Source organism: Camelina sativa, chromosome 11 (assembly GCF_000633955.1).
Source record: "Camelina sativa cultivar DH55 chromosome 11, Cs, whole genome shotgun sequence".
NCBI lineage: Eukaryota > Viridiplantae > Streptophyta > Magnoliopsida > Brassicales > Brassicaceae > Camelina > Camelina sativa.
In genome coordinates, this window is record NC_025695.1 from 7,971,508 (window position 1) to 7,995,154 (window position 23,647).

The 23,647-nt window shown below is 37.3% G+C and overlaps 2 protein-coding genes across 2 annotated transcripts; one reads left to right on the forward strand and one right to left on the reverse strand.

The window, feature by feature from the left end:
- Positions 6,419 to 7,691, forward strand: LOC104727734. Its single transcript, XM_010446811.1, has 2 exons — positions 6,419 to 6,736; positions 6,828 to 7,691. Exons 1-2 carry the CDS (start codon positions 6,419 to 6,421, stop codon positions 7,689 to 7,691), a joined length of 1,182 nt encoding a protein of 393 aa, XP_010445113.1.
- LOC104722306 (putative F-box protein At4g21240) lies at positions 22,262 to 23,582 on the reverse strand. Its single transcript, XM_010440448.2, has one exon. The coding sequence runs from the start codon at positions 23,574 to 23,576 to the stop codon at positions 22,326 to 22,328; it is 1,251 nt and encodes a 416-aa protein (XP_010438750.1). The 5' UTR covers positions 23,577 to 23,582; the 3' UTR covers positions 22,262 to 22,325.

Consider the following 23,647-nt stretch of genomic DNA (forward strand, 5'->3'; position numbering starts at 1 on the left):
TGAAGCTGGATTGTAAAGAGAAATCGGGTTAAAGGAGTAAGCAGCGCGAGAAGAAGCTAACTACAATGCATGTCGATTTGAATTCTCTAGAGATGAGGCAAGGGTAATTTGGCTGTCTTCGGAAGTGAAGTCGCCGGAGAGGAGAGACGATACGAGATTGTTTCTTGGGGACTGATTCCCACCAGGAATGCATCGGATCTCGAATCGGTAACGGAGGAGATTCCTAAGATGGCGGCGACAATAATGGTAGGTGTCGTGGTGGATTTATAATGGTGAGGAGTAGACGATGAGATCGTTGAGGACAGAGAAGGTAAGCTGCCGAGAGGTTTGACAGAGGAGAAGTCCATGAGAATTGAGAAGGTGAAGAGACTGATAAGAAGAAGATGGACAAGACCATAGTGAATCCGTGATTAACGAAGAAGAAAGTAGTAGTAGAAGGAAGAGCTACAAGGAGAGGAAATGTGACTTAACACGAAAAAAGCTTTTGGGCCAATATGCAAAACAGGCCAACATAAATGGGTTTTGTCATTTGTGTTTTAAGTTAAAGTTCAAACAATTATTGAGTAATTAATCCATTCCAATTTTTACTATTAAACTTTTATATATAACTTTATGTATTTTATAATTTTTCATATATTTTTATAACCTAAAGTGTCTATGTTATTTTATGATACATATCTTATTTTCAAATATTCAAAATAATATATATATATATAGATTTTTATTTATTTACTTATTTATCAAAGCAATAATTAAATTTTAAAATTTTATGGTATTTTATTGTTTAAAAAATTAAGTACTAAAATAATATTTATATTAACAATTAATAAATATTATTTCAATCAATCAATTTACTAAACAATTCACTTGCACTATACTCTAGAATAACAAATACAAGATGAGAGCATGTAGTTTCGAATCGAATTCCAAATAAGTATATAAGTTTAAATTAAGAAATTTTATAGAAAAAAATGATTGCCAATTACACGAAGTATACGCAAATAGCCACATATGCAAATAATATAAATATCTTATTAACTACACGAACTATTGTCATCATACAGTGATATGCATGAATAAACATGAGTTCAGTGTACAATATCATAACCATCAATTTTGGGTGTTTTGTTTGCCAGAATCGGGTGTTGACCAATATTGACTAACGTTAACCGATGTTGACAACATTTATTTTTTTTTATTTTTTATTTTTAATTTATTTTTCTGTTGACCGATGTTGACCGACGTTTAGGTTTTGATGTGTAGTCATGTGTTGGCGTATACTTCGTGTAACTGATAATCATTTTCCAATTTTATGCCAAATTTTAGTTTTATCCCACACAGAACTTCAGAAATTAATGGTTCTTGCCTATCTCGTTTCCGATCGTTAATACAAAAAAAATTTCTATATTGAGAATGTACCATATTAATTGGGAATACATTCGCTATGTGACGGAAATTTGAAAACATGTATAGAACATAATGGGACATAACAAATATTACATTTGTTCCCTAAATATTCGTATTTGTTTTAAACGAGCTTTAATCATTTCAAACGGGTTTTAAACGGATCTCTAATTTGTTTACAAATATAACACCGTACGTACATGCGGGTCCAATCCCTAGTTTACTTTAAATAAAATGTTCAGTCCACGGTGGACCGTGGGCTTGTACATAGTTTAAAATTAAAATGGTTTGATAAAAATTATAGAGATAATAACGAATCTTAGAACCAATACTTAAATGAAAAGTCCCATTTCATTTTCAGTTGAAACCTCAAAACTCGTGACCATTTAGTTAAACATGCAATAGTTTAGTGTCCTATATATATATATACTCAAATAGTTCTTTTAACATTAGGTATTTGATGTGTATATATAATCAAATTGATGATTGATTTGGCATTAGGTATTTGACGTGCATTGTATCAAATTATACCTTACTTACTATTTTATAAAAACTAAAAATTAATAAAAGATAATTCTAAAAAAAAAGACCGAAAACTAATTTTATCTCATATTTGAAAAATAACTATATCTTTAATATATTTGTTTCATATTTTATAATCTCATAACTAATAGTTTTACTACTTGTCCAAAATTATCATAAATTAATCAAAAATTTGAAAACGTTATTACGAGAAAATTATTTGTTTATGTAAAGGTGAGTACATAACAGTTGAGTGCCAAGTGGAAATGTGAAAATACTTACATTATGTTAATCACTAATTTTAACATATTAAACCTTTTCATACTTTAATCACTTTTCTGTATAAATTTATTTTTACTATATGATTATAATAAATAATAATTGCAATTAAATTGCATATATTTTTCTTATTAATTGCACATATTTTTCTATTGAAATTAGTAATTTAATAGATAAGGTTCCTATAGAATTAGTGATATAATATATTACTTTTGGTTTTATGTACTTTCAAAAATATTAATTGTAATCTTTTTATTTATTATGATTTTTTAATTTTCTTATAATTATTAAATAAATTTTCTTTTCACACATGTTAAAATATCATCGATATATTGGCACATGTCACGATTATATGAAATACTAACTTTGAAAACTAAAGTTTATATAATAAAATATATATAGAAAAAAAATTATTTGGTTTGTGTTAAATGGAATATATATATATATATATACCTTAGTGAGCATTTCTAACCCCATGGAACTCACTGCTAGATGCAGATGGTTCATCGGGAAGATGTGATCATGAATGCTGAGAAGAGGTAGAGGACGTTCTTGGAAAAACTTGAGTACCTCTGTATAATTCACAGTAAGCCTTTTGCATTGTCGCCATGATGTGTTGCGCAGCCGTTTTGTCATCAGTCGTGTGAATTGCCCCCATATTGAAACTGGCTATGCGCATCCCTGAGTCACCCACGTCAAGGAAATTATATGACTAGAATATGAAAGTAGAAAGTCAAGGGTTTCATTCAAAGCATTATATTCTATTTTTTGTCATATAGTATTATCAAACCAAAACACCAAATCGCAGACAAATTAAACATATCGCAGACAAATTAAAACACACATTGTTTCATATTTTAGAGTACTTTATATTTGTTAGATAATCGCTGTTTCAAACACGAGTCGCCAACACAGCTATAACTTCGGTGAAACACGGCTTGCTTCGAAGATCCACGTCCTCTTTTTTTTGCTACGTTTATGTATTGCTCGATGAGAGGTTTCGTCTTTGTACTCTTTTTCTCGTTATCAAAACATAAATTGCTATAGGTAAGTAACTAATTTATTAACTAATATTGGACATATTCTGTCATATCCTAATATAATCCGCAAGCAAGAGTACGCAAACAATACATAAAAGCTTAATTACTAGTGTAGATATAAATTAATTAATAACATATTTCTAATTTTACTAAAACATAGATTATACATAGTGTGTGATATATGTCGTTCCTATGTATATCATACTCTAAATTAAAAGTTTACATGAAATAAATATAAAATGATAATTTTCTATTAAATTTTACTAAATAGTATTTCATTGTGAATATGAAATATCCAAGGTTTTCATGTGTTAAAAATCATTAATTTTTAAGAGCTTAGTTTTTTTTTTTCTTTTTGGTTTATAAGATTTTCCTAGTAATTTTTGAGAATCTTAGTTTTTTTCTTTTTGGTTTATGGTATTTTTGGATTTTTCTTCAATTTTGATTGGGACACTTGCAAAATTAGACCCCTAACTTGAATCAATTGCAAGACTAGACTCCTCCTTTTCTCTCTCAAACATTTGCCACTTTCTTCCTACTAAATCCTCTGCCATTCATTGTATTCACAGAAATGCCATTAATTCATATCCTCATCTTCTTGTCTTATTTACGGTTGTATCACCGCCATTAATTTTCCAACAACTATGAACAACTAAATTTGAAGCTCTTAATGCTTTAACAACCCGATTTGTGAGCTTAAATAACACCCAATGCTATGAGAACTTCATTTTCTTCCATCTCCTCTCCATTTTAATCGAAAAAATTGAAAGTTCGTTAATCTTGTTATATCTTGTGAACAAGGAAAATTGGCGCTGTGTTTCTTCAGTGGTGACTAAATACGACGTCCTCAGTGCTTGACATTGCGAAACCACCACCGATAAGGTTATTTTCCGGTAGATTTCGTGATTTTCTTTGTTTTTTTTGTCGAAGTTAGACTTCATTTGTTAGTCCAACCGTCATAATATCATGTAAAGTCTACTATGTGGTCAGTTTTGCAATTTAAAATTTATCGACTTTCAAGCCCGTAGACTAAAATTTCAGTCTCCTTAGTTTCATTTGAAAACAAAAAAATATGATTCAGACTGCATTATAATCTTTCCGTTAGATACTTCGTTTGCAGTCTACTAAGGTGTATTTTTGCAATTGACCAAATTCTTGACTTTTTAGTGATGACTGCTGGCCTAAGTCTTCTTGCGATAATAAACGAGTAGACTTCTATAGTGACTATTTTGGAATTGACCAAAATATTTAAGCATTGACCGTAAAATTATTATATTAAAATAATTATTTGACTGCAAAAGAAGTCTACTAATTAAAAATTTTAAATGTTGGTCAACTCCAAAAATGACCAAGGCAGACTGCAAACGAAGTCATCATTACTATAGACTTCGTACGTAGTCTAGTTGGCAAAAGTCAAACTTGGTCAATTGCAATACTAACCACGACGAAGTTTACATTTTCTTGTTGACGGATAGATGAAGTCTACTGTAAAGTCAATGGGTTGGTCAATTGCAAAAATAACCAGAGTAAACTATAATTGAAGTTAACAGGTGGAACTTTCTATTGAAGTCTACCTATTTTTATCTATTTAATTGCAAAACAAACCAAAAAATTAACAAAGGATGACCATAGAAGAAGTCAACCGGTTCTAGTAGACTTCGTCCGCTGTCTGCTTTGTTAAATTGTAATTGCAAAAATAGACTTCATTTGAAATTATCTTCATATAGTCTAGTTTATATCTACCCGTTGACGTCAACATGAAGTCAGCAGATTTTGAAAACCAAATTATTGCAAATTGATGAATAATTTTTAAGATTTTCTTGTTGTATTCTTTGATAGATGTTATTTACTTGCCTCTGTATGTTTTTGACATGAATCCATATTATACATATGGAGAAATCAAGTTTTTGGTTTTCATAGGCAGTTAGGTCATTAAAATAGCCTAATTTACGAAGTCAAACCGTTGGAGTTATCTGTGAAGTCTGTATATTTGAAATAATGTTTAATTGAAATTTATAATTTTTTTTTTTGATTTTGTAGTTCAAAATGTTTTGTATCAGTTATGTACTTGCCTCTGTCTATTATTGTCATGATAATATATTATACTTTTGGATCAATCATGTTTTTGGTTTTGTTAGGCATCTAGGTTATTGATTTAAGACTTCTACGGATAGTCAGCTATGTAATGAGTAATTGACTTGTTGCTTACTCTTTCAGGTAGATGGCGCAAATACCTGTTGTTTACGGAGTATGGGCGACAAGAAATGGGTCATGGCATTTTGATATGGATAGACGCAATGGTGGGAGAATGTTTTTTTTGCGACACGGTTGTACATACGCTGAGCTTCTTGAAATGGCTGTAGAAAATTATCTGATTGACAAAGAAACAGAGATGGTTCAGTTATCGTATCCCTTAACAGAGATGATGCTTCAGCAATTGCCCCAAGATACCCCTCCTGTCTATGTCACAAATGATAGATAATTTCAGAACTTGATAGATTTTAGTAGTAGGAATGTTGTTCGCTTTTGCGTCTCTACGTGATGCATGGATGGACAGTCGGTTAAGGGATGTGTTAATGATATAAATAACTCTTGTTCTATTGCCGATGGGGAGCCAACGGATGAATATGGTGACGATGTAGATCCAGGTGCCGATGAAGGTGTAGAAGAATGTGAAAAATCTCTCCATGACACTACAGATGAGAAGCCAAAAGATGTTGATGACATGGATTTCGATTACAATGAGTACGGGAAAATTGAAGATGAAGATGACGATGAAGATGGAGATCACCCGGATGTAGATGCTGAAGAAGGGAAACCGTTTGTTGGTGGTATTCATGGAAAGTTAAATAATCCTTGGATAGACCAACTGAAAGTAGGTCAATGCTTTCCATGCAAACATGATGTCATAACAGAGGTGCGTTTGACCGCTATTATGCTAAAATTCTCTTTCAAAATTAAGAAGTCCACAAAGTCTCGGTTGGTGGCAATATGCTTTGTGCCAGGATGCACGTGGAGGGTCGTGGCCACTGTGAAGAATGATCCAACCACTTTTTGGGTCACCAAATATCTGAACGTGCATACATGTTCTATTGTGGACCGCATAGCTCACCGTAAGCATTGCACGTCCAAATATATTGGGATGCTTTTTGTAGACCGGGTAGGAATAGTAGATGNATGGTGACGATGTAGATCCAGGTGCCGATGAAGGTGTAGAAGAATGTGAAAAATCTCTCCATGACACTACAGATGAGAAGCCAAAAGATGTTGATGACATGGATTTCGATTACAATGAGTACGGGANAGCTTTACAATATACCTTGGAATATGTGAGAGGAAACACCGAATCTGGATATGCGAAGTTGCCTTATTGGCTTAGAAAAATAGAGCTGTCAAACCCGGGAAGTGTCGTTGACCTTGTTGTTGATGACGAGCATAGGTTTAAATACCTTATCCTATCTTTCGATACTTCAATCCGTGGTTTCAGTTACGTGAGGAGTTATTGTGGTTGATGGGACCTATCTCACCGGAAAGTATGAAGGTGTATTGCTAGTCGCTTGCGCACAAGGTGGTAACTTTCAGATATTTCCGTTGGCTTTTGGAATTGTCGACTCGGGGTGTGATGCTTCATGGGATTGGTTTTTCACCAAATTAAGTGAGTGTATCTCGAATGAATATCCACTGGTAGTAGTTTCGGATAGGTGCAGTTCAATAGCTAAAGCATGTTGCAATGTTATGCCATGGGCAACACGAGGGATATGTTACTACCATCTCCAACAAAACATAATTTCTAATTTCCGTGGGAAGCAACTGATGTACTTGATGAAAGGGGCAGCATATGCGCATACGTATGATGATTACAACCGCTACATGGCTTCCCTTACTAACGTAAATCCGGCCCTTGCAGCGTACTTGAAAGAGGCAGATCCAGCTTTATGGTCTTGGCTTTACTGTCCAGAAGATAAATACAACATCAAGACTAGCAACATTGCGGAATCTATCAACTCCATGCTAAAGAAAGCCAAAGATTATCCCATCACATATTTCATTGAGTTTATTACAAAAAAGTTAGGTAGGTGGTATTGGAAAAGACGAGAGGATGCACTTAGTCTCACAACCACTTTTAGCCGGGGTGTTGAGTTCTTATTGGCCATAAGGGACCATTACGCAGATATGATGACGGTAGAACACATTGATGGCTGGAGTTTCTACGTTAGGGGTGGGAAACATGATTGTTTGGTTGACTTGGAAGCAAAATCTTGTTCATGCGGGGTGTTTGATGTTGAGAAAATGCCATGTTCACATGCAATTAAGGCTGTCAAGTCAAGCAGATGGCATATGTCTACCGTAGTCGAAGCTTACTATAGAAAAGATTATATCTATGCGTCGTACGCGGCTACCATCATGCCCAATGTCGAGCACGATCCAATTGGGCCAGATATCTGATGTATACCTCCCATACCGAAGCGGAAGCCTGGAAGGCAAAAGAAGTCTCGTTGGCTAACATGGCTAGAACTGTCACGTAAAAATGGGAGCAAGCCGAGGAAGTCTCATAAGCAATATGCTTGTTCAAAATGCAGACAGCCTGGACATACTCGACCTCATTGTGTAAGTAACAATCCCACTTGATATATTTTTAACGTTTTGTATATGATCGTCGGTTACACTAACAATTATTTGTATAGGTTGCTGAACACGGCGAGTAGAAGTTAACTTCATCGTGAAGTCATCTAGAGTTTCCCTAGTTATAATTTGTCTCTGTAATTTTCCGGGATTATCCCACGTGTTCAAGTTGACATTATTAAAGACTAGTACGTAACTATCATTTACTCGTAAGACCATTTTATGATACTCCTCTTCGTGAACAACCACAATCAGCTAGAGAATGATGAGCCAAATTTCGGGGTCAGTTTCTGATACAAATTCGCATATACAAATAACTGGTCCAATCTGCAACTATTGCAGTAGATCAACGATTATTGTGAAATCATGGACAGATGCAAATCCGGGAAGAAATTTCTTCAGATGCACTGTTCATGGGTATTCCCATTGGTCAGACGCAGAACCATCACGTGGTTGGCAAATGCGGAGCTTATTGGATGCGAGGGATGAGATCCGTCGGCATAGAGAAGAAATCAAGGTACTTAAAGAATCTGTAAGAGAAATGAAAGAACAAGTTGTTAACAGTTTGGTGAACTCTGGGGTGGTTAACACATATGAGGAAGACAAGAAGAAGTTTGAATGTGACTTACTGGCAGCGAAAGAAAGGGAAAAAATGCTTCGACAATTTATGGTTCTCTCTAGGATAGGTTTCATTGTTGTCATCGCAATGTGTCTTGGGATGTGTACCAAGTCTCTAAGTTAACTTCAATCTGATGTCTACTAAGCTTTCGATGTATGATGCGTTTGTCTCTATATTCAGTGTACCCTTTCGATATCTCTGTATTCATTGTACCTTTTCGCTATCTCTACAGTCGTTGTACCCTTTCGATATCTCTACATTCGTTGTACCCTTTCGATTTCTCTACATTCATTGTATCGTTACCGTCTCAATTTCACTTATAAATATTCTCTCAATTTCCACTCAATCTATTGCATCTCCTTCTTCGATAACAAGAGAATAAGTTGGTTACGAGCTATGGCCGAAGAGAGTTCCAGTAAGCGTAAGCGAAGTAGTTCCGATTTCGAGTGGGAAGAGGAAGTAATAGATGCCATGAAAGACGCTTTTGAGAAGACGAGAGTCGTGGTTGAAGAAGAGACGAAGGACCGCTTTAAAGCCATTCTTCGTATGATGAGAGATCACATGAAGAAGAAGGAAGAGGTACCGCCCTTGTGCATCAAGTGGATCTGATCGACGCTCAACTATCCCAACTGAATCAAATATTGGGTCAACAATTTGTCGACTTCTAGGCAGAGCACAAGAGGTTAGAGGAGATGAGAGAGGTTGCGGAAGCTGATGTCAACTCTACATGTCCNACCGTCTCAATTTCACTTATAAATATTCTCTCAATTTCCACTCAATCTATTGCATCTCCTTCTTCGATAACAAGAGAATAAGTTGGTTACGAGCTATGGCCGAAGAGAGTTCCAGTAAGCGTAAGCGAAGTAGTTCCGATTTCGAGTGGGAAGAGGAAGTAATAGATGCCATGAAAGACGCTTTTGAGAAGACGAGAGTCGTGGTTGAAGAAGAGACGAAGGACCGCTTTAAAGCCATTCTTCGTATGATGAGAGATCACATGAAGAAGAAGGAAGAGGTACCGCCCTTGTGCATCAAGTGGATCTGATCGACGCTCAACTATCCCAACTGAATCAAATATTGGGTCAACAATTTGTCGACTTCTAGGCAGAGCACAAGAGGTTAGAGGAGATGAGAGAGGTTGCGGAAGCTGATGTCAACTCTACATGTCCAATGTGCATCAAGATCCTTTCGAAGTCTCTAAATTAACTTCACAAATATATCTACTAGGCTATCGCTGTACGCTATTGTTTAGAGATGACTACAAGTAATTAATAATTTAGTAACTAACTAATGAGGAACATACAAGTGTAAAAATAAACAGAGTCGACAAAAAAAAAAAGCATTGGTTCTCTCTTCTCTCTCTCTTTTCTGTATTATTTTATTAATATTTTAANAAGAGAGTTCCAGTAAGCGTAAGCGAAGTAGTTCCGATTTCGAGTGGGAAGAGGAAGTAATAGATGCCATGAAAGACGCTTTTGAGAAGACGAGAGTCGTGGTTGAAGAAGAGACGAAGGACCGCTTTAAAGCCATTCTTCGTATGATGAGAGATCACATGAAGAAGAAGGAAGAGGTACCGCCCTTGTGCATCAAGTGGATCTGATCGACGCTCAACTATCCCAACTGAATCAAATATTGGGTCAACAATTTGTCGACTTCTAGGCAGAGCACAAGAGGTTAGAGGAGATGAGAGAGGTTGCGGAAGCTGATGTCAACTCTACATGTCCAATGTGCATCAAGATCCTTTCGAAGTCTCTAAATTAACTTCACAAATATATCTACTAGGCTATCGCTGTACGCTATTGTTTAGAGATGACTACAAGTAATTAATAATTTAGTAACTAACTAATGAGGAACATACAAGTGTAAAAATAAACAGAGTCGACAAAAAAAAAAAGCATTGGTTCTCTCTTCTCTCTCTCTTTTCTGTATTATTTTATTAATATTTTAATAAAAATTAAAAATAACACATTCCCCAATAAAGTTTATAACTCTGTCACATTTTATATTATTTTATGTTGCTTCTCTGGTTCCGACAGCAAGAGTAGAGTATCGGCGGGAGAACAGATAAAAAAGTACTTTGTTGGGTTTTATTGAAACTCTGTAGATGGATTGACATTAGGTCCGATATCAAAAGGATGAACCACTGTTTTAGCATTGAGATGTTAGGTGAGAGGATTCCACAAAAATATATGGATAGCAGCCTATCATCATAGTTAAACAAAAAATTTAACTACAAGAACAAAAGTTCTACATGTCTATTGGACAACAATATCCATTTGAAGTCTCCAAGTTAACTTCAGAAATATGTCTACTAGGCTTTCGTTGTACGCTATTGTTTAGAGAAGACTACAAGTAATTAATATTTTAATAACTAACTAATGAGGAACAGACAAGTGTACGCTATTATTAACGCTTAACGTTTGAAGTTATGTATATGTTATGAAAAACTGAACAAAAAATACCAATATCCCACGTATAACTAGTAGACAACAAGAACAATCATCCTTACACATTAGAGTTTAAAAGGAGGATCACACAAAAAATATCAAGATCCCGCCCATCATCAGAGTTTAATCAGTAGGATCCCACCCACAAAATATAAAGATCCCCCAAACAGAAACAAAACATCAACCCTACATCATCCTAATGAGTCATACATACTTAAAACAAGAGTTTAAGTCTTTCAAACAAAGTTTATAGTTAGTCCCGGATTGGGGGAGGATCATAGAGCCCAAAGTCGTCTATGTAGTTCTCCTCATTTGGTCCACGACATTCAATCTCGTGAAATAATTCACAAGCCACCTTCTCCCTTATCTGTGTGATGTTTGCGTCGCACAAAGTAGTAGGAAAGTCTAACCCAAGAGCATGACATTCTATGTACTTCAAAGTATACACACCACAATCACTTGGCTTCTTGTTCGGAGGCACTCCCTTTTTGACCCGCTCATGAGTGAACTTCTCATACGAATACATATGCTTGTGGTCAGGGCTAGCTAACTCCCGCAGCACGTAGGGAACCAAGACGGCAATAGGCTTGATGGCAGATGCAATCTCTTCGTCGTTGGTGACACTCGGGGTGCTATCCCAGACGACGATGTGTCTCATGGGAATCGAGATCCACATAGCTACCCAGTGCGTCGACTTCACGTTTAAAGGCGCGTATAAGTCGTCTACTTCCAGACCCCATTGCTTGTTAGTCTAAGCATACAGTGAATACTCCCCTGCATAGTAGCTGAAGGCACTGGCCAGGAACAGTTTCCCAGATCCATTAGCATGTGCCTTAGAATTGACAAAGTCAAGGTACTTCGTTGTCCACAGATGAGTGAACATAGCGTCTAGGAAAGCCAATCAACTCGTTCTAAATATCTGAGGATGCTGCGCGTGTTGATGTCTCAATAGATTCAACCCCGCATCCATGTGCTGGATAACCACATGGATTTAAAACGAAGTTATATAATATTGAAGACCGACTCGAAGTTTTCTAGTATACTTGGAGACGAAGTTTTCTAGTAGAATTACTGAATCTCGTAGCCAGACTGTTTTTGTCTGCAGTTCGTACCACCAAAGACAACATCGGGATTTCTCTGGGACCTTGTTCTTGTACGTCATGCAGGTGATAAATGGTTTGGATACATATAAGTTACTAGAGTTTCGACAAATATAATTTTTGCACATAAAAGTTAGTAGACTTACGGATCTTTCTTTAAGAAATCAAGGAAAACCTTCTCCAACTCCATGTCTGCTTTATCAAAAGGATTGTACGCTGACATGGCTGATTTATCACCCATGATAGTCTTGGCTGTGTTATCACCAACGAAAGGAGAACGTTGACTTGACGCCAACCTCTTAACCCTTTCAGCCTTGCCATGTGCCGCAATCCTAGCCGCTTCTTTCCTTGGTTCTTGTTTCGTGGCTCTAGCAGTCAAGTCGACAGCTGTTGGGATTTCCGTGCGAATAAATACAGGTGGGTCTGACTCAGTTTCAAATGATTCAGAGCTGACTTTCTTTGGCACCTTCGTACCAGTAGCTGCCTGAGAGTCCTTCTGTTCCTTTGATAAAGGATCAGCCTCTTTCGTACCAGTCACATCTCCCTTCATTTAGGTAAGATCCGAAGCAAGGCTTTCAATCTTCCAATTCAACATGTTGAAACCTTCCTTCATCTGATCGAGCAGAGCTGCTCCCCACATGCCGAGCTCCTCTTTAATAGAATCCAAGATATTGAACTCCAAGGCAGTTGAAGTACCTGCACAGTGCCTCTTCCCACTTGGCTCACTCTTTTCCTCCACCTTCACCTTCGCATTGTTGGATTCATAAATACCATCTGTCTTTCACAAACCTCTCCCCCACCTCCATGGACCAAAATCCCCATTGAATGCTCTCAAAATGTTATCAATCTTGTCAACTGCTTCATCGTCTTCCCAAACAGGTGAAGTGTCTGAAGTTTGTCTACAGTTGATATAAAACAGTGTACTAATTCAAATCTAACACAATAATGGTTACCGAGTCATCTAATATCGTAGATAAATTATAGACAAATCACAGAGGTGCGTACCTGTTTTAGAATGCCCTCTTTGACATTTTTTCTACCGCAAGAACCGCGGTAAACAAGCAACGGTGGACTTGGATTGTTTGCCAACGGTTCCCCAATTGATTTGCCAAAATCAGGCATAGATTCGTACACCCATATCTGCAGAGCTTCGACAAATCCGTCTATGGTGTAACTCTGCTTGTTTAAGTCCTTCTCCTTAACATACATAATCAGGTTCTTGAAATCAACTCTTCCCAAGGGATAATCAAGAAATGCATCTAAATCCATGACTAGCCTAGCCATATTTAGACGGGTGGGCGTTGATGATTTCCTAGCTTCTGTAAACCCAACGTAGATAGCTAAATAACCCAACCTAATACGCTCTATTCTATCCCAATCGTTTGAGTTCTTACATGCTGCAACCAATTGATCAATACTCGAACCGTTGTCTAAGTTGACTCCAAGCTTCTCCCAAAACTCTTCCATCTCGTCTGAAACCTCAACCTGTGGCTGCTCCAACGACTCGACATCATCACAGTTAAGTCCAGTGATGGCTTTAAACTCATTCAAAGAAAATCGTAAAGGGTTAGATCCAACCAGACTTCAGATTTCGTACTTTTTGTTGTAGACTATCTGAAAGGTGAGCATATGGTGAACCAGTCTGGAAGCCCATTCGAATTCGAGCTTGTAGAACTGTAACAAGACACCTAGTCGAGATTGATAAATCTCGTCCCATTCATCCGTCTCGAGAGCTTTGTACAGTTCAGCAAACAGCTTCGTATTGTTGTTGTAATAGCCGATGCTTTTTATTGGAAGCGGCTCATCACCTTTCGTGTAAAACCTCCGAGGAAATTCTGGTTTTCTCTCCTCGTCCATTCTGCAAGATAAGATTAGGTTTGGCGGGGAAATTAAAAAACGAGAGATTAAGAAAGAGGAAGACAAGTCCAATAAGTCTATGCGTCGAATTGAAAAAGAAGGCTACTATCGAATTGCAAAAGAAGTCAACCTTCGGTTTGATCGAAGAGGACAACGGCGGCGAAGATGCGGCGAAGATGAAGATAAAGCGGTTGGGTTGAAGAATATAGAGTTCGTCGAGATCTGGTACAAATAAGTTAAACAAAGTAAGTAAACTGACAATCCGAAAGATAGAGATTTAGGTTTAACATGAACAAAAAATGGGAAAATCAACCGTTAGTGCTAAGCGATATAGATAAGCGGAAGGGAATCGTTTTCTAATTCCTTATGAGGAAGAATTAGAGATAACTATCCTATGTTATCTCGGTTTTTTAAGTTGTATAAAATTACAATAATTATAATAATCCCGGTTTTATAAAACCAAAATCGTTTTATTAGAAACAGTACCAGAAAATTAGGAAGAAATTATAAAGAAACTGGTTAAAACCGGTTCCCGCTTATCGGTAAATTAAACATATAAATATTACCGCCAACTAACGTCGAATCAATTTATACCTTGTAATGATTATGTTGACGACTTCTCTGGCAGACTTCTCCACGGGAAACTGGACCGTCTGCAAATCCATCAAATCAAATTAATATTTGTACTATTATGCTGAAGACTTATCAAGTAGACTTCTTTCTGGTGAAACTAAAACATACTTTAAACTACAAATCCATCAAATCAATTAATTTTTGTACTATTATGCTGAAGACTTATCAAGTAGACTTCTTTCTGGTGAAACTAAAACATACTTTAAACTACAAATCCATCAAATCAATTAATTTTTGTACTATTATGCTGAAGACTTATCAAGTAGACTTCTTTCTGGAGAAACTGAAACATACTTTAAACTGTAAATCCGTCAAATCAAAATAATTAATGCATCGTTAACGACGATGAACGAGTTTCTATGGTACAGGGAAAAAAGTTGCGTGTATATAGAATTCTACACTTTTAAGTATAAAGTGATATGATATAGAAAATTTCTAAGAGTTACACAGACGTGAATGATAGATAATTATACACTTATATGATGAAGTGAAGTGATATAGAGAAAGTTTCAATTACCCAACCGTGATCAGTCTCCAATTAAGCGTGGATGATTTATATTGACCGATACAAGTATATTGACCAATCGCCAATTTTCCGTCGTGAAGATGAACTACGTACTATTTTTTTTTAAAGAGAAAAGAAATGATTTACAAATAACTTTTTTGGTTGCAGTTTTAAAATAATCAAAAGGCCCGTGCTGGTTTATATATACGAGACGAATCAGTTACAATGAACAGCTACATAATTAATAACGCAAACCATCGTGTCGTAAATCATTAACGAGTAACACAAACCATCGTGTCGTAAATCATTAACGAGTAGACTTCGTCTACTGACTTCTTAATGTCAACGGGGGAAGTCTACTAAATAGGTCATCTAATGAAGTCAACGATATCGTCCAAATATTACAGAAACTGAAGCAAGTTCACAGATTACAGACATAAATACGCCATTCAAACAAACGGCCACGATAAAGAGAGGTTCACAGATTTTAATTGAAAGATCTACGAAGCAAAAGAGATTAATACAACAATAAAGATTATACCGGCGATTAAGACATTCTCGACCACCGCGCGTACACGACGGACTGACAGACGTAATTCCTTCATCTGATCTTTCACCTTGTCTAGCTCCTGCTGAACCCATAGCATTTCATCATTTTCCTGGATGGCTGTAATAGAATCCCTTTGGTCAGCAAGTCCACTTCTCATTGCTTGAAGTTCTTGCGTAACAGCCTCATCCCACCATTTCATAATATGGTCCTCTCCATCCTATACCGTACCATAGAAATAAATATACCATAAGAATATTATCTATACTCAAATAATAATTATACCAAACGAATAAACCATCATACAATCTAACAACCTCATGGTTATTGCATCTAAAGAAAATCTTTCCAGGATTGTCGGCTGTGGTGGAACATTTCATAACGGTTTCCCTTCCGCAGAAACATTTGTCAGGAATTCCAACTGTCAGGCCAAGAAAGTTTATTTCGGGTGGACCTTCACTCCATACTTGCAAAGAACTAGAAGATGGCTGAGTGTAGCTGTGTAACCCCATATCTGTGTGCAAAATGAACAAAAAACTATGAGAACATATATATTTTCGAAGAAAATTAGCTAAAGCGTTACAAAAGCAATTAGCCGACGATAAATGATGAGAATACTTATATGAGATGTCCTTGAGTTTCGAAAACGATAAATGATGAGGATAAAATCTGAATTTTCGAGAGCAATAATATCGGAATTTTAGAGAGAGAAATTGTGGAGAGAGAGAAAGCACATACAAACTAGGGTTGACTTACAGAAATAAGTATTTATATGGTTACTGAATCCGGTTAGGTTAAAATCAAGAAATCGGTACGCATTCGGTTAGGTTCAGCTATTGGTTTGGTTAAATTGTCTGTGAAATTAAAATAATATAATATTAATAGTTGATGACATTACAAAGTCAACCACCAATAGTCTACAGAGAAATCTACTTAAGCAAACCCTAAATCAAATAATTTTAACCTAATCAGCCTTTCCTCCCTTAATTTGACTAGTTTATATGTAAATTTATTTTATTTCAATGCAGGAATTCTATGTGGTTATTATTTGGTCAATAGGTTTACCAAATTATTTTTTATAATTTTTAAAATTAAAATTTAAACTATAATTAACGAGTAGACATATCTTTATGTCTACTCTTTGACGTCAATTAGAGTCTACCTTAAATGTATCTATTGCAGACTTCTTCCGGGTTACATTTGTCATTTCGGCTTCTGTTTTTTGTTTGGTTGTAACGGAGTCAACTGTAATTTTAGCACCCTTAGTGGTTATGTTTTTCGAAAATCGAATATAGGATCTACAATTTCATTCAAATGCAAATAAAAGTACAAAAAATGCAATTGTCCCATTTTGATTTGGGTTTGGTTGAATTTTATTGGGGGTTTTTGGTTCGTTTCAATCTCTTTTACAAGTTTAGCTAAAAGGACTTTCTAAGGTGTATAATTTACTGTAATATTGAAGTTCTGAATAATGACAAAAACAAATATATTTCTATTTCATCACCGTAAATATATTTTTAAATAAAAATATTAAAGTTGGCAAAACAGAAAGATACAAACGTATCGACACATTTCGTTATGAGGATAACTGGATAAGAGCTCGGACATTGGGTATATATGTGCATATATCGTAGGCTTCTCAATCTTATACGCACTTCCCCAATTTCCATATTTCTCACTTTTCTTACACGACTTGCTTAGAAACTCAGTGTCTTTTTTTAGCTACGATTATGTATTGATCGAAGAGTGCTTTGGTCTACAAGTTATTTCACTTATCAAAATATAAATTGCTATAAGTAAGAAATTAATTTATATATTAACTAATATTTGACATATGCTGTCATTTCTTCATATAATCCACAACACAAATTCATGATCATTTAGAAATTAATGATTAGCCTCAACTAAGGCACAAATATAACAAATTCTTATTAGTGGTTAATATGTGGCTAAACATATGCATATGGATTTTTTTGAAAAAAACATATGCATATGGAAAATGCGTGGCTATGCAACAAAAATTTCAGATAGTGTTGAAAAACATAAATAATTGGTTCAATATAAAATGTAAAAACTTAACTTATTAGTATAAATAGTATTTATCTATAGTTTGTATTTATCATGTAAAGATAACTCTGAATATCTTTGGATTGTGATCTTAGCTTAGCAATCCTAACCACCTATTGTATAAATATGTAATTACCTTCTTCAATAAGAATCATCAATTATTATATTCTACATGGTATCAGAGCAACTGATCCAAACCTAATTTTTCTTTCTTACGCCTTCTTCTTCTTCTTATTCTTCTTCTTCCTTCTCAAATCAATCTCTTTTTCCATCTCTCGTCTTTCTCATCATGTCATTTGACGCCTCCTCCACCTCTTCTGAATCAGCCCCTGTTTTCAATGTTGCTGAACTTCACAAAACATTGATCTCTCTCAACATCACTAAGCTCACACCCAACAACTTCCTCACCTGGCGCCTTCAGATCCGCTCCTTACTTGAAGCACATGAGCTTCACTGCTTTATTGCTGATGAAAACAACACATCATCAGAAACGATCACCACTACTACTGCTGTCAACCAGATCAATCCTAACTTTGCTGCGTGGAAGCGACAAGACAAGCTTCTCTTCAGTGCCTTGCTTGGTTCTCTCTCTCTTCCCGTCCAGTCAATTGTTGCTCGTGCCACAACAACTCGCCACATCTGGGAGATTCTCTCCAACACTTATGGGAAGTCCTCCTGGGGTCACATCCGTCAGATCAACGATCAACTCAAGGACAGTGTCAAAGGGAACAAGTCTGTGAATGACTACATGCGTGGTATTATTGCTAAAACAGATCAGATTGCATTGCTTGATGAACCTTTACCACATGAAGACATTCTGGACTACATCACTACCGGTCTCAATGAAGACTACAGAGCTATTGTGGAACTGGTTCAAGGCCGTGACACACCTATCTCCATTGATGAGCTCCATGAAAAACTCATTGTCCGGAAAAATGCCTTGAAAGCTGCAGGCGACACCAACACCATCTATGTTCCTGCAACTGCGAACACAACACATCTCTCTCGCCAGTCAAGTGGTGGCTCTCATTCCTCTCTTGGTGGTTTTCGTCCCTCATGACCGTATCTTGGCAGGTGTCAAATATGTGGTGTCCAGGGGCATGGTGCTAAGCGTTGTCCACAATATCAGCAACCCACACAACAGTTTTCTTACCCTGATCCTCAATTCAACTCTTTTCGCGGGTCTGCTCCTTCTCTGGCTCCACATTTGCCACTTTCTGCTCCGCAGTGGCGACCTCAAGCTCATCATACCACCAGCGGTTACCCACCTAACCACACCCCTTGGCTCCTTGACAGTGCTGCCTCGCATCACATCACAAGTGACCTTGGCAACCTCTCTCTGCAGACACCTTACAGCGGTAACGACAATGTCATGATCGGTAATGGTACTGGACTCCCCATTACCTACACTAGTTCAGTTTCTTTTCCCTCTCATGTCAAACCTTTGCAACTTAAACATGTTTTATGTGTTCCCGATATGAAAAAGAATCTTATTTCGGTAAATAAGTTATGCAAAGCAAATAACATTATGGTTCAACTATGTCCGTATGATTTTCAGGTGAAGGATCTTCACACGGGGACAACACTGTTCAAAGACAAAGCCAATGAGGGAGTGTATGAGTGGCCTATTTCCTCTTCCAAGCCTTTTGCTTCAGCTTTCTCTGCAATAAAGTCATCTCCTTTTGAATGGCATTCTCGTTTAGGACATCCAAACATTCAAACTCTTCGTACTATGCTTTCTAAGTTTTCTTTACCATGTTCTTCCTCTGTATCGTCTTCCTTATTTTGCAATTCATGTTCCATCAATAAAAGTCACAAACTTCCCTTCTCCACTTCTACACTTACAACTACTACACCACTTGAAATTCTTTATTCTGACGTATGGACGTCTCCTATCACTTCAGTCGATGGCTATAAGTATTATGTTATTTTTGTCGACCATTATACTAGGTATACATGGCTCTATCCTCTCAAAACCAAGTCTCAAGTTGCTCATATCTTTCCTGTTTTCAAATCTCTTGTGGAAAACCGATTCAACAACAAGATTGTTACTCTCTTCTCCGATAATGGTGGTGAGTATATTGCCTTGCGTCAGTTTCTTGCCCATCACGGGATCTCTCATCTAACTAGTCCTCCTCACACTCCGGAACACAATGGAATGGCAGAACGAAAGCACCGCCATATTGTCGAAACAGGGCTCTCTCTACTCACCCATGCTCAACTACCACACTCCTATTGGACCTACTCCTTTGCGGCGGCAGTAGACCTCATAAATCGTCTCACTACTCTGAATCTCGCTGACAACACTCCTTATCAACTACTGTTTTGTGATACACCAAACTACTCTAAGCTGCGTACATTTGGATGCCTCTACTACCCTTGGATCAAGCCATATGGTCACAACAAGTTCGATCCAAAATCAAAACCGTGTGTCTTCTTGGGATACTCCCCTACACAGAGTGCATATCTCTGCCTTGATGTTGATACCTCCCGCATCTACATCTCTCGTCATGTTCACTTTGTTGAATTGGTATTTCCCTTCTCTCGTCTCCTTGCTCAAACACAATCCTCTCCTCCAAACACTACTTACTCTGATTATGTGATTGCTTCTCTTGTTCCAATCTTTCCTCAAACACCTATCCTGGCCACTCTCCCGTATTCTGCTTCTTCACTTGCGGCTTCTACGATACAAGAGTCGGATCATAATGTTGCTACTGAAACAGAGGAAGCGACTGATCTGGTTGACACAGCTTCGTCACTAGTTCCAGTGACTAACACTCATCCAATGGTTACTCGCTCTAAGAACAACATCAAGAAACCAAGCACCAAATACATTCTCCACACGGTTCTACAAGAACTGGAACCTGAAAATCTTACACAAGCCTTACAAGACAAAAAATGGCGGGGATCTATGAGCACAAAATATGATGCTTTCATCCGCAATCATACCTTTGATCTGGTTGATAGAGCTCTTGCTACTAAAATTGTTGGAAATAAATGGGTGTATAGGATCAAACGCAAGCTTGATGGTTCGGTGGAGAATTACAAATCTCGTCTTGTGGCAAAAGGCTTTCACCAACGTCCTGGCCTCGACTTTCAGGAAACGTTCAGTCCGGTTATCAAACATGCTACTATACGTCTTGTTCTTGGTATTGTTGTTGCTTCTAACTGGCCTCTTCAACAACTTGATGTTAACAATGCTTTTTTGCAAGGACCACTTGAAGAAGAGGTCTACATGCTCCAACCTCCAGGCTTTGTCGATAAAGATCACCCAAATCATGTGTGTCGTCTCAACAAAGCGGTGTATGGCCTAAAACAGGCGCCTCGTGCTTGGTACACTGCCCTCAAAGATTTTCTGGTGGGTCTTGGCTTCACAAAGTCGCTTGCTCATGAATCGCTCTTTGTCCTCCACTCCGGTAACTCCTTCGTCTACATGCTCATGTATGTCGACGATATTCTTATCACGGGTACAACCCTCTCTACCATCACATGTGTGACTGATCTTCTTGCTGACAAGTTTTCTCTCAAAGATTTGGGTGAGCTCTCCTACTTTCTTGGCATGGAAGCATATCAGACAAGTGAGGGTCTTCATCTTACACAGACGAAGTACATTACTGATCTTCTTCGCAAGACTCAAATGGCTGATGCAAAGTATGTTGCTACACCAATGTCTTCTGGTCAGGTTCTCACTCTCTCTTCTGGAGACATTCTCCCTGATCCTTCCGTGTATCGTGCAACAGTTGGGAGCCTCCAGTATCTTGGCTTGACTAGGCCTGACATTGCTTTTGCTGTCAACCGGTTATCTCAGTACATGCATCAGCCACGCACTCTTCACTGGGAGGCAGTCAAACGTGTTTTGCGATATCTTGCAGGCACAACGAACATGGGACTCTTCTTCTCTGCTACGTCTCCCCAAAATCTCCATGCGTTCTCCAATGATGATTGGGCTGGGAATCGTGATGACTACACTTCTACGGGAGCTTACATTACCTACTTAGGTCGACAGCCCATCTCCTGGTCCTCCAAGAAGCAGACTGGTGTTGCTCGGTCCTCGACAGAAGCAGAGTATCGTGCTCTCACTGCGGCTGCTTCTGAAGTTAAATGGCTCACATCTCTCATGATGGAACTTGATCTTAAGTCCACTGATGTTCCTATTATCTACTGTGATAACATTGGGGCTACTTATCTCTCGGCAAATCCGGTGTTTCATTCGCGCATGAAGCATCTCGCATTGGATTATCACTTCGTTCGGGAACAAGTTCAAGGCAAGCATTTTCGTGTTGCTCACATCTGCTCTGCTGATCAGCTCGCTGATGCGCTCACAAAACCCCTCCCTCGTGCTCGGTTTTTGGAACTTTCAGATAAGATTGGACTCTGTCGCCGCCGTCCATCTTGAGGGGGCATATTAGTATAGATAGTGTTTATCTATAGTTTGTATTTATCATGTAAAGATAACTCCGAATATCTTTGGATTGTGATCTTAGCTTAGCAATACTAACCACCTATTGTATAAATATGTGATCACCTTCTTCAATAAGAATCATCAATTATCATATTCTACGTAACTGACAACAACAAAAAAAAAATGAATAGTTTTCATTTAAAAGCACGAATGCTGCGGAATCACAAACTATGAAATATAATAAGCTACACGATTACAACAAAAGCTAAAAGACATGAAAGAGTCACACAAAGGGTGAACAAATGTCCTTAAGAGACATGAGACTCTCAATGTGATCCGGAATAGGTTCGAGACAATACATGGGCTCGTTACAAGATCCATAGAAGCGCCTAAATGTATCATATTCAAGTGCTTTGACACTTCGGACACTTTTTCTGACGGGGTCATAATAAAAAGCAGAAATATCCTTAAACCTTAATTTCATCCGTAGATAAATAAATTCACCAGTATCAGTCGCAACTTTTAACGTAGCACTCCTAAGCAAATCTCTTTGAGGTAGAGGTATAATATTATCTTTATACGACCATTCTTGTTTATCAGCATCCTGCAAAACCCATATCTTGATAAAATCAAAATTATTGCAAACCCATGCTAATTTTCCTTGGTAACTCATTATAGATTCATGAATCAAGTTATCAAGCGTTGATCCAACGACGTCACCAGGTATTTGGAGTGATTTGAACTGTTCAGACCTCACATCAAAACTCATAATGACTATCTCAATGCTCTTACGTGATATATTTGCCTTATAATACACAACTCCGTTGATGGAATACCCAAAACCTTTAGAAAAATGTAGAGGGCTATTCTCGGTCACCCTCCACGCTTCTTGACTGCCCAGTGTAAGAATTCGTGGCTTTTGAAATGTGTCCCGAAACGCAAGACCTTCTGCCAACGAAAGTAGCTTGTATGTATTCTCCGTAGGATCATATCCTAAAAAGCTTATTACGTACTTAGACATTAGTTCAATAGGCTTGGACAATGTTACATGCTCTTTCATGGTGGGATTCCAAATTATAACCTCTGTTTCATTTTGGAAAGAGATCAAGCCATGGACAGAGTTTCGATAGTACTCGTATCGACCTTTTATAGGGGGAGTAAAACGAAAACTTTTCACGTCAGAATAAGTTGTGATGGACTTCTCATCAAATGGAAGCGAGCAGAAGATTTGTGTTGTATCATCTTGGTTGAAGGTGAGAAGAAGTCTTTGGCGAGGAACTGATGATTGTCTAACCGCGAACGAGTTGATGAAATCTTGTTGGGTGGTGATCGACCACCATAGCTTTGATACACATCGGAATCTCAAGATAGATTTTGCAGGCAGTCTCATTAGTATCTCCCTCGTTAGATCAACGGGAATATATTCATGATCAGAAAATACTTCATCATCATCATCGCATTTGTTGTCGCCATGAAAACTAGTCGATAAAGATTGTGTAGTTGTTCTATGGATTTCTTTTGTCTTCTCTTCCATGGCTCTTGTTTTTAAAACCTTTAATTGATGGTATCTGTTTTTGGTTCAGTTTTGCATTTATATATATATAT